Source organism: Chiloscyllium plagiosum, chromosome 5, assembly GCF_004010195.1.
Source record: "Chiloscyllium plagiosum isolate BGI_BamShark_2017 chromosome 5, ASM401019v2, whole genome shotgun sequence".
In the NCBI taxonomy this organism is placed as follows: Eukaryota; Metazoa; Chordata; class Chondrichthyes; order Orectolobiformes; family Hemiscylliidae; genus Chiloscyllium; species Chiloscyllium plagiosum.
In genome coordinates this window covers 5,065,438-5,078,197 of record NC_057714.1, presented here as the reverse complement: position 1 = coordinate 5,078,197, position 12,760 = coordinate 5,065,438, and the positions used below count along the sequence as shown (strand labels likewise).

The following is a 12,760-nucleotide window of genomic DNA, read 5'->3' as shown; positions in this document are numbered from 1 at the left end:
CTGCTGCTCACATTCCGAGGAACTGTCCCCTTGCTTGGTTGACCTCCCACTCACTTAACCCAGGGTTGCTGTGACAGCAACAGTCTGATCTTCAAGTCCACTTGCTGGTAAGTTGTTTGGTGCAGCTCAAGTTCAGACAGTGGCCTAATATTTGATGGAACCTGGCCTTCCCTAAATTTGGGAACATTAGCCTATCCAGCATAACCTATTACTACCCAGTGCTCTTCAGTTCTGAAGAAGTCATACTGGATTTGAAATCTTAACTCTCAACAGATGCCATCGGGTCTTTTGAGTTTCTTCAGTGATTAACTGATATGTTAATATAGTGTGGTAATAAGTGGAAGTTTGTTATAAATTAATCGCTGTGCTTAAACTACCCATTTCATAGACCCTGCCAAGAGTAACCATATTCACTCTGCTCCTAGTCCAGCAAGATTCTGTGAATCACTGGGAAGGCAGACACATCAAAAGCAGTGTCCTCGACCAGGCCAACATCCCCAGCATCGAGGCACTGACCACCCTTGATCAGCGACGATAGGCTGGGCATGTTGTCTGCCTGACTGACATGAGAGTCCCCAAGCAGGTGCTCTACTCCCAACTTTGAAGCAGCAGGTGAGCCCCCAGGTAGACAGAGGAAATGCTTCAGTGACTCCCTCAAGGCCTCACTGGCAAAGTGCTGCCTTCCCACAGAACCTGGGAAGCAGTGACCCAAGACCTCGAAAGTGGAGGAGGAACATCCGGGAATGCGTCGAGCACCTGGAGACCTGCTGTTGGGGAAAAGTGGAAGCCAGGAGAAAACAGCGAAGGGAGCACACTGCCACAATAATGTTCCATCCCACCCCATCCCACAATCACCAAGTGTAACAGAGCCTGCAGTAGCTGTATTGGTCCATCTGTGGACTCACCCTGAGAGTAGAAGAGAGTCATCCTCATCTGTAAAGGACCACCAATGATGAGTCCAGCAATGACCATGTTCACTCTGTTCTTAGTATGGGAATGACCATGAGAACATGAAAACATAGTCATTGCTGGATTGGAGCTAAGTGAAGGGCCTGGGTGGGAGGTACGTCAGGTACCAATAACCAGAGTTCAGGGATGTCAAGGGCCTGCAGTGCTCCAGTTAGGGGCACAGGGCCTAGGGAACTAGCAGCACTGGGTGAGTAATGTCTGTCCGTGCCCCTGACCACAGAGCAGGCGGAGTGAATATCATCGTTCCTGGAGAAAATTCCAGAAGGAGAACACAGTGAAACAGGTCAAGGAGAATTTCTGGTCTGACAGGTCTTGTATACTTCAACAGTGGAGGACCAGTAGGTTTCATTTGCCGGTATTACTTTATTCAAAACTGCAGGAAGTAGCAAGAGCTTGGCTCAGACAGGGGTGAAAGGTCAGAACTCAGTGGGTTTAGGAGCAGGGAGGTTCTGCAGCCACCAGGAGGATCAGGCAGGAGGAGTTTAGGAAGCAGCATTACCAGCCAGAAGAATGTAATGTTGGGATTGTGTTCATGTCTTTGATGGACTACTGCATAAAATTGCACTAGACCACCACAGAGACAATCTCTCTGAATGAATGAAAGAAGCAAGTTTAAGGAAACTCAAAATGAGTTTGTGTGACTTAACAGAGGAATACACATGAAACCAGGGAGGATTTATTTTGGAATCATGCATTTCGTTTTGAAGAGTTTGATCTCTTGGTGATGCTGTTTCTGTGTTTTCCGATGTAACATATTGAAAATTGTTGTTCAATAAATTCAGCATGTCTGGCAGCATCTATGCAGACAGAAACTGTACCAATCTTTGAGTTAACTATTTCTGTGTTCACTTCTTCCAGTTGTGAAAACATCCATTTCCACTTTGAAAAAATTACACTCTTTGTGTCTGCACTGATACTCCAAAGCCTTTTAAGCAGTTCCAGCACCTTTTGTATTTGTTTCAGGTTTCTGTCAAACACTTTAATTGCAGGTTGTTGTTGTTAGTTTAAGATGTTGGTAATGAGTGTTCACTATGACACGCCTCAACATTTCCCTATTTTCTATTGAGCTAAGTCAACAGAAACAGCTGGCATCACACAACTTCGATATTAAACAACCAGAAAATACTGCTGCAGAAGATTACCTAATTGTTGTGATGTTATATTTTATAACTTTAATGTTAGTTGCTGTAAGGTTGGATTGGTGGTGTTGAGCTTGTAACCACTTGATTTTTCTGTTTCCCTTAATTTAATTAATTTCTAAGTATTTCTGTATCCCTGCAATTTCTATCAAAGCCGCTTTTAGAAGCTTGACTGTACAGTGCATAGCTTTTCTGCACTAATTAAGTTTTCTTTATTTAGAGCGTTATGACTCAGTATGGTAAATAATGGGACCTCCACTGTCCGGGACATTGTCCTGGACTTGTCTTTTTTTAAACTTATGGGAAACACCCATCACTAAGAGACTTCTAGTTTCACTTTTGACTTTGAATGTTTTAGTCCTGTGAGGGACAAGGTAGCTGTACAAAGCAGTGCTCCTGCAAAGAGAATGATAGATATAGTAAATTAGATTACATTGGAGTGAAGAGTTAGTGTTAGTCCCAGGCCAGAAACATTGGGATGAAAATTGGGAACTGGTTACCCAAAGTTGAGTCCAGTGAAGCTGAGTGTATAGTAGCTTCAGGAAGAAATTACTGCAGTTCCAGTTTAAAAGCGTGAGTGTTATATGAATGATATGTTGAATGATATACAGGAGAGGTTTTTTTAGGGGTACTTTACAAAAGTTGTATTGTTTCTTTTCAATTTATAAAGGAATATTTTGGGATTATGTTTATAATTTTTGTTTAAAATCTTTGAATTATTATGAGTAAATAGTTTGGATCATTCTATTTTATCATTGTTTCTTTTGTAATAACCTTGTGTTTTGTTGTTGAAACAAAATCACCAGCATTGCGGTAGCTCAGTTAGAGACTACTGTGTGGCACAGTGGCTAGCACTGCAGCCTCACAGCGCAAAGGACCCAGGTTCAAGTCCAGGCTTGAGTGACTGTCTGTGTTGAGTTTGCACATTCTCCCAGTACCTGTGTGGGTTTCCTCCCATATTCCAAACACATGCAGGTAAGGTAGATTGGCTACGTAAAACTGCCCTGTAGTGACCACAGATGTGCAGGCGAGGTGGGTTACCCATGGGAAATGCAGGGTTAAAGGGATAGGAGGGGGCCTGAGTGGCATGCTGTTCGGAGGATCAGTGTGGGCTGAATGGCCTGCTTCCACAGTGTAGGGATTCTATACTTTGATGAAACCAAAACAAACAAATTATGACCAGTCAAGTTGCTTGCTGTCTGGGATCAGAGTTGTCTGCTAATAACATCAGCTGGGATCATAATTCAGTGAAATAGGGCATGTGCGAACTTTTAATAAACATGCAGTAAACAAATTTCTGCATAATACCAGCTAAATGGATGCTCTAATTTAAATTCACTGCCCAGTCAAGTTGGGTATGTTCATTGGCATAACAAAAAAAAATAGATGTACCACTGCAATGGGGTATTCAAACTTCAGATTGAAAATGTATTGATTTCTGTCAAAATCATAACCATGAGCAGTAATGACCATTCCTGGATGGGGAGGAGAATTAACATGTTCATCGGAGTTGCAGTGTTAACTTTGCTTTCTTCTAATAGATGCTGCTGGACATGCTGAATTTTGCCAATAATTTCTGTTTTTATTTCATATCTTGACATCCTCAGTTGTTTGGTTTGTTTTAATGGTCATTGCTGGAATTGGAACAGAATGAACATGGTCAATGCTGGACTGGAAGGAGAGTGACTAAGAGAAAGTGAGGACTGCAGATGGATGTTGCCTGGCCTTCTGTGTTTTTCCAGCACAACATTTTTCAACTCTGGAAGGAGAGTGAACCTGCTCAGTATTACAGACAACTTGTATTCCCGTCAGTTATGTATCTTGACCAATATAAATGGCTCTTTAATTACGGCCCCAAGTTCTTGCTCTAACTTCATTGAAGATTAATGAAACTCCCAGAGGATCAATGAAAGAGCTCTGCTTTTGTCATTGGATCCAACTCTCTGGTAGTTTGGCTGAAAATCTACCAAAATTTCACACTGTTTGCACATCTGTCTTCTGCTTTTGTGAAGTTGCAGAACTACAGACATTGTTTTCATCAAATCAAAGCTTTACTTGAAAACCCTGAAAAGGTTATGCTAAAAATACAATCTGCAAATCTGAAATGTCACTTTTCAACATTTTAAAATAATGATTTGGTCTGGAGGAGCACTGGTCTATTCCTCAGCATTACTGTTTACAAATTAATCCAACTCTAAATGGAGCAGTGCTGTCTGAATATTAATTTCAGTGATATTCAGAAAGTTTTGAATTTGGATTCATTAACATCATGTCACAGCAATGATCACTTGTCATTCTGCTGAGAGACTGATATTTTCATTGCTCCATGACGCATACTTCTGGGCTGTTTTTTTGGCTGACTGCCGAATCACCTCCACTGAACTATCACCAGGATGTGGAGTCTCTAATGGATTAGATTTGTTAATGGATTGGAGCATCATCCATTTCACTAATGAGAAAAATTAAAAAGGCCATTGCTTCTATTGATTAACTGTGTTGAGGACACACAATGTAAATTACTGCTAGATCTGCTCAGAGTTATGCACAGTTTTTCTCATTATTTCTGATGGTGTTTAAACCAAATGGAATCTTATCGTTACAGGCTACAGGAAGCCAGCCATTAAAAAAAAGCGTAGGTGAGCAATGGATACTGTTCAACTACTGTCAACATGATCAAACTTCCTGACCAAAAGAAAAAAGTTGCTCATTCCAATGCACCAGAGAGAGAAAAACAGAGATGGTATATCCATCTGCAAAGGCACATTTGTTTCCAAAATTTCGCAAGAACCCAGAGTACTTAACATGTGTGGTGGAGTATTTATTAAGGGATTTATTTTAAATAGGTATAGGATGGCTTGGTTATGAACTACGATGTTTCTGAAAGTATCAAGCATTATGTCAAATGTCGATGACGGAAACAAAGCGCAATTTCATTGTCAGGACATTGACTGGAAAGAGATTGAATTCAGTGCAATAGTTATTTTAATTCATTCATATGAAACATCTTTTCAACCCATCACATGTGCATCTAACCAAATTTGTTCACTGGACACTCAAAAATCTAAAGGCAAACAGGGTGGCGAATTTTGGCTTGCCTTGGATAGAAGATTGACTGGCTGACAGAAAGCAGAGGGTTAGGATAAATGGGCCCTTTTCCAGATGATGTATTGTAAATGGTAGGGTGCCACATGGTTCAGTTCTCAGACCTCAATTATATACAATCCATATCAATAATCTGCAAGTAGGGTCAGAGTGTAACATAGCAAAGGTCATGGTTGACACTAAAGTAGATGGGAAAGCAGGCTGTGATGAGGAGATTAAGAATTTACAGATGGATATTGACAGGTTAGGAGAATGAGCTGAAAATGTGTTGCTGGAAAAGCGCAGCAGGTCAGGCAACATCCAAGGAACAGGAGAATCGACGTTTCAGGCATAAGCCCTTCTTCAGGAATGAGGAAAGTGTATCCAGGAGGCTAAGATAAAAGGTAGGGAGGAGGGACTTGGGGGAGGGGCGTTGGAAATGCGATAGGTGGAAGGAAGTCAAGATGAGGGTGATAGGCCGAAGTAGGGTGGGGGCAGAGAGGTCAGGAAGAAGATTGCAGGTTAGGAAGGCAGTGGGAAAGCAGGGAAAGTAGTTCGAGGGATTTGACTGAGACAAGGTGGGGGGAGGGGAAATGAGGAAACTGGTGAAATCCGAGTTCATCCCTTGTGGTTGGAGGGTTCATATAGAGGGGGCCCACATCGGGTGCAGTGGATGCAGTAAATGATGTGTGTGGAGGTGCAGGTGAATTTGTGGCGGATATGGAAGTATCCCTTGGGGCCTTGGAGGGAAGTAAGGGGGGGGGAGGTGTGGGCGCAAGTTTTGCATTTCTTGCGGTTGCAGGGGAAGGTGCCGGGAGTGGAAGTTAGGAAAATGGACCAGAATCTGGCAGATGGAGTTTAATGTGGTTAAGGGTGAGGTTATCCATTTTGGTCTGAAAAATAAAAGGACAAATTATTGTTTAAATGGGAAGCAGATTCAAAATGCATCAGTGCAGAGGGATCTAGGTGTCCTTCTGCATGAATGGCAGAAAGTGGATATTTGGCTGCAGCATATAATAAGAAAGGCAGATAGAACCTTGGCATTTATTGCAAAAGGACTGGATTATAAAAGACGTGTGGTTGTAATTACATAAAGTGTTAATGAGATCACTCCTGAAGTCCAGTTTTGGTCTCCTTACCTTAGGAAAGTTGTGGTGGCACTGGAGGCAGTTCAGAGGAGGTTCAATAGGTTGATTCCAGGGATGAAAGGGCTGTCATATGAGGAGCAGTTGAATAGCTTTGAGTTCAGAAGAATGAGGGAGACTTTGATTGAGGTATATCAAATACTAAAGGGGATTGATAAGGTGGACATTGAACAGACATCCCGCCTTGAGCGACCGTCAAAAACAAGAGGTCATAGGTAAGAGTGAGAGGAGGTAGGTTCAAATCCGAGATGAGGAGAAACTACTTGGATCTGTGGACCTCACTGCCCAGAGTGCACTGGAGGCAGAATCAATCAACAGATTCAAGAAAGAAACAAGTACGTTCCACATGAAAAGCAGGATAAAGGGCTCTAGGAAGCAGATATGACAATGCAGTTGAGACCAGGATAAGATCAGCCATGATCATGTTGAACAGAGGAGTGGGCTCGAAGAGCTGGATTACCTACGCCGACTCCTAATTCCTATGTTCCTATGAACTTCCCTGGAGAATACTGTACTCCACTTTAGAAGAAAATGGGATAGATGTTTCCCTGGGGTGGAGGAGTCCAGAACTAGAGGGCATAGCTTTAGTTTGAGAGGGGAAAGATATAAAAGAGACCTAAGGGGCAACCTTTTCATGCAGAGAGTAGTACGTGCATGGAATGAGCTGCCAGAGGAAGTGATGGAGGCTGGTACAATTGCAACATTTAAGAGGCATCTGGATGGTATATTAACAAGAAGAGTTTAGAGAGATATGGGCCAAATGCTGGCAAATGGCTCGAGATTAGGTTAGAATATCTGGTCAGCATGGACGTGTTGGACTGAAGGGTCGACTTCTTTGCTGTACATCTCCATGATTCTATGACTCTAAGTGGAAATCTCATGCAGATTGCCACTTCAGTCCTTGCATTTTTTTTAAATTATGAAAGAAGAGCTCTACATTTCTGAGAGAAGATTCCAACCAGAACCCCCTCAGAAATACAGAGCTGTAATTTCATTCTGACACCTCTTTTGTGGCGCAGAACTGTCAGACGGAGGCAAACCATCAGCAGACATGATGTGTGGTGGAGTGAGAGTCAAGTAAACATGGCCAATCCTGGACCAGGAGCAGAGTGAATATGGTCATTGCTGGCCTGGGAACAGTGTGCCCACAATCATTGGAGCAGAGCAAAATAAACAGTCATTGTTGAAGTAGAAGCAGTGCAGATTGTAAACACTAAACCATGAATCAAGCAATAGTTACAATGATGGTGATTGATGAACATCAGTTGAACATCATGTCTCCATCTGCAGTTATTATTGCCCCTTTCCATACAGAGATTTTTGTGACAGGTATGAGCACACCTCTGTTGTTTGCGGAAACCCGAGTGTATCTCAGTGTGTATAAGGATACTTAAAGATGTTCTGAGTGTTAGTTTGGCAGAAATTTATCCTGTGGCCTGGTGGTAGCAGTCACTACTTCAACAGAAATCTCAACTTTTGGCTCAACTTCCTTCTTCAACTCTGTCCTCCAAAATGTTAAGATGAATTTCTTGACATTGCTTTCCTCCACTTGATTACAAAGACAGATGCCATGATAATATTCAACTTCAGCCAACTCAGAAAATTCGCCATTTGAACTAGCTATCCGTGGCACACTGTATTCAATTTTCCACCCACTGAATTCATTGGATTGTATCAGTTTGAAGGGGGGTGGGGGGCATCGGCTGATCCACTGCCACAGCTTTTCCACTCAAAAGAAGTTGAAAACAGCCCCTTCAAGTCTTCCGAATCTTATGGAGGGAACAGCGGTAAGGCCCACCATCATCTTCCACTCAGGCACATGAAAGGCCAGTGGCAACCAAGGAATGTAGGATGGATTACCCACCAACAAGACCTGTCAGCCAATCAGAGGGAGGCAGCTCAATTGCTAAATTCTATTGATTAGATTAGATTAGATTACTTACAGTGTGGAAACAGGCCCTTCGGCCCAACAAGTCCACACCGACCCGCCGAAGCGCAACCCACCCATACCCCTACCTTTACCTGTTTAACCAAACACTACGGGCACATTAGCATGGCCAATTCACCTGACCCGCACATCTTTGGACTGTGGGAGTAAACCGGAGCACCCGGAGGAAACCCACGCAGACACGGGGAGAATGTGCAAACTCCACACAGTCAGTCGCCTGAGTCGGGAATTGAACCCGGGTCTACAGGCGCTGTGAGGCAGCAGTGCTAACCACTGGGCCACCGTGCCGCCCACAGATTACCTACACTATGGAAACAGGCCCTTCGGCCCAACAAGTCCACACCGACCCTCTGAACAGTAAGCCCCCCAGGCCCATTCCCCTAGATTTACCCTTGACTAATATACCTAACACTGTGGGCAATTTAGCATGGCCAATTCATCTGTCATGCACATCTTTGGATTGTGGGAGGAAACCAGAGCACCCGGAGGAAACCCACGCAGACACGGGGAGAATGTGCAAACTCCACACAGGCAGTCACCCGAGGCTGGAATCAAACCCGGGTCCATGCCACTGTGAGGCAGCAATGCTAACCACTGAGCCACTGTGCTGCCTCAGAAAACTCATGCACACAAAGTTAATGTTTGAATCCAGTGGTAAAGCAGTAGGTTATTTAAATGAAAAACCTGCCCCACACGGGTTTCTTGTGCACTAGAGAATGCACTTGGCTTAGAGATCTAAGTTGGTTGGTTCCTGCTGGTTTCCTGATACACTGGCAGTTTGTACTTGCCAACCACAAAGAGACTCCCTGACCTGGAGTGATTACAACTCTTCCGCTTGTTTCTGTTGTCTCCTTGGACATAACAACGTGCATTTCTTAACACATCCCTTTAACAATGTCTTTATAATCATCCATCCACCTTTTGAATCTCTCTCTTTGTCCAAGCATTGTCCTAATATTTCCTTCTGTGACTTGGTGTCCAGTCATGTTTGATAATATTCCTGCGAATCACCTTTGGGATATTTTACTATGCTCACTGCTGCATAAGTGCAAGTTGTTTTTGTTGGTCCAACAAACAGTTTGGCTTTGCTTGTCTTGCTGTGTCTATACTAGTCTGTGAAAAATGGAGACTGGTCATGATAACTAATGAAGTGGCACTTTAGCTCATCTTTTATCATTAGTGCCTCAGGCAAAATCCAACTCGTAACTTCTTCCAAAAGTCTTAACTGTGTTCTATACAATATATTTTAAAATAATATTCCTCAAGTTAAAACCAACATATCTTATTAGAAGATGTAATGTTTCATATTGAAGTGACTTGATATCTCAGTACTCACTGTTCCTGCTGTGCCCAGTGACAGGTGGTTCATCTGCTGGGTCAAAGGTCCCATCATACTGGCTGGCTGCATGGACATAGTGTGGTCCATCGTGGGCGTTATCACAGCACCCTGGAAGAAATACAGCAATTCGCTTAAAAAGATAGCTTAACACATTGCCTCAAAGTTGAATGCAATCTTAGAAGTTTCCATTTTTAAAATGCCAGTTGACAATTATCAGTTAAAACAGATTCTGGGAATCAGGTTGACCGAGTTCTAGTTATGGTTCATGACGTTATTGTTGATAACTGTAAGGTCCATCCTTCTGCTTCTGATGTAATGTGATCATTCCAGGTGCAACATTAATCAGTCTTCTGTCAAATAACTCATGATAAAGCCTGCAATAGTGATGATACAATCTCCCATCCTCTTCGGTGACAAGGACATGTACAGGGATAGCTAGCATCTGAATTAGAAGCATATACAGCCAGAAAATTTGAGCTAAAGTAGAAAAGCATCCCCAATAAAGAACGAAAATAGTCTTGGGCTTATACAGAAGCTGTACATGATTAGATGCAAGTATGATGCTCGGAAGCCATTTCAAGTCTGTAACCTAAAACCATGCTATAGTGGATGGGTCTAAGATCCACCCTTCTGCCATTGGTTAATTGTAATTATTGCAGCAGTAATATGAAGGTCAAGCAGACAGACAGAATTTAAAACAAAGATGATTTATTCCACTGGCATGAAATCCTTATAAATGTCACAGATAAGAGGAAGAGGAATTAAGTTATTCTGAGTGGTTCTCTTCCATCCAAAACAGAGGCAACTATTGTTCTTTTCACATTGTCTTCTGTCTTTTAAAAACAACTTCTGTCTTTTAAAAACAGCTTCCCTAATTTCTGTTTGTAAAATCAAATACAGAGTGATCCTCAGCAGTTTTCTGGGTTAAAGCAAATTTGGGTTAAAACAAACTAGGTTTTCTTACTGCATTTCATGTGGGGATGGTTCATACACACGCACACACACACACACACTCGCACTGGGGTACAGGCTCTCTCTCTCCCTCACACACACACACACTCACGCTGCATCCAAGAAACAAAGAAAAAGCAAAGGAGAAAAGGTAAACATTACAAATTGCTTAAAATTCAATCTATCATTTTCCAGCCTCAAATCTATTGACTAAGATTAGTTCATGTGAATTAGAGAGTCCAGAAAGTAAATGTACAGCTGATGTTCTTTCAGACCGTTTTGCGAAGTCCCCTTTCATAGGTGCTCAGACACTGTTGAATTGCTGGTGAAAATGTTAACTGACAATTAGCTGACTTCATATGTAAAATATGAGTTTCTTTTCAGAAAAGCATTCTGAGTGATATTTAGACCAAAGGCAGGTATTTAGACAAGCATGGAGCTGTTTACAATTCTACAGTTATAAGCAGACAGATGAACAAAACATAAAGCTACAAAGTTCAAGATGACATTTGAGGACTCGTCTACTGAAGTAGTACGGGCTGAGGTTAGAAACAGGAAAGGAGAGGTCATGCTGTTGGGAGTTTTCTATAGGCCTCTGAATAGTTCCAAAGACGCAGAGGAAAGTATAGCAAAGACGATTCTCATAAAGAGCAGGAGTGACAGGGTAGTTGTTATGGAGGAGTTTAACTTTCCAAATATTGACTGGGAATACTATAGTTCAGGAAACTGAGATGGATCAGTTTTTGTCCAATGTGTGCAGGAGGGTTTCCTGACACAGTATGTAGGCAGGCCAACAAGGAGTGAGGCTACATTAGATTTGGCACTGGGTTATGAACCCGGCCAGGTGTTAGATTTGGAGGTAAGTGAGCACTTTGGTGATAGTGACCACAATTCAGTTACGTTTACTTTAGCAATGGAAAGGGATAGGTATATACCTCAGGGCAAGGAAACTGCAGGGGATGGGCACAATTGAAATGTGGAGCTTATTCAAGGACCAGCTTCCCTGTCAGGCAGGGAAGAAGTGGTCGGGCGCGGGAGCCGTGGTTTATAAGGAAGTTGAATCTCTTGTCAAGAGGAAGAAGGCGGCTTATGTTAGGAAGAGATGTGAAGATTCAGTTAGGGCGCTTGAGAGTTACAAGTTAGCCAGGAAAGACCTAAAGAGAGAGCTAAGAAGAACCAGGAGGGGACATGAGAAGTTGTTGGCAGATAGGATCAAGAAAAACCCTAAGATGTTCTATAGGTATATCAGGAATAAAAGAATGATGAGAGTAAGATAAGGGCCAAAGAAGGATAGTAATGAGCAGTTGTACGTGGAGTCAGTGGAGATAGGGGAAGTACTAAATGAATATTTTCTGTCAGTATTCACACTGGAAAAATACAATGTTGTCACGGAGAATACTGAGATACAGGCTACTACACTAGATGGGATTGAGATGCATAAGGAGGAGGTTTAAGCAATTCTGGAAAGTGTGAAAATAAATAAGTCCCCTGGGCCGGATGGGATTTATCCAAGGATTCCCTGGGAAGCCAGGGAGGAGATTGCCGAGCCTTTGGCTTTGGTCTTTATGTCGTCATTATCTACAGAAATAGTGCCAGAAGACTAGAGGAAAGCAAATGTTGTTCACTTTTTTAAGAAGGGGATTAGAGACAACCCTGGTAATTATAGACCAGTGAGCCTTACTTTGGTTGTGGGTAAAGTATTGGAAAAGGTTATAAGAGATAGGATTTATGATCATCTAGAAAGGAATAAGTTGATTAGGGATAGTCAGCATGGTTTTGTGAAGGGTAGGCCGAGCCTCACAAACCTTATTGAATTCTTTGAGAAGCTGACCAAACAGGTGGATAAGGATAAAACAGTTGATGTGGTGTTTCTGGATTTCAGTAAGGCACTTGATAACGTTCCCCATGGTTAGCCATTGACTAAAATATGGAGGCATGGGATTGAGGGTGATTTAGTGGTTTGGATCAGAAATTGGCTAGCTAAAAGAAGACAGAGGGTGGTGGTTGATGAGAAATGTTCATCCTGGAGTTCAGTTACTAGTGGTGAACCGCAAGGTGCTGTTTTGGTCCCACTGCTCTTTGTCATTTTTATAAATGACCTGGATGAGGGGTAGAAGATGGTTTATTAAATTTGCGGATTACACTAAGGTCCGTAGAGTTGTGGATAGTGCGAAAGGATATTGTAAGT

The 12,760-nt window shown here is 42.4% G+C and overlaps 1 protein-coding gene across 2 annotated transcripts in view; it reads right to left on the bottom strand.

Moving 5' to 3' along the window:
• The window catches only part of LOC122549671 (RNA-binding motif, single-stranded-interacting protein 3-like), a 1,362,397-nt gene that overhangs the window by 16,581 nt on the left and 1,333,056 nt on the right, over nt 1-12,760 (bottom strand). For both annotated transcript variants that reach the window (XM_043689502.1, XM_043689500.1), the window contains exon 13: nt 9,619-9,729. In XM_043689502.1, coding sequence (XP_043545437.1) covers nt 9,619-9,729 — 111 coding nt within the window. The remainder of the gene's footprint in view (nt 1-9,618; nt 9,730-12,760) is intronic.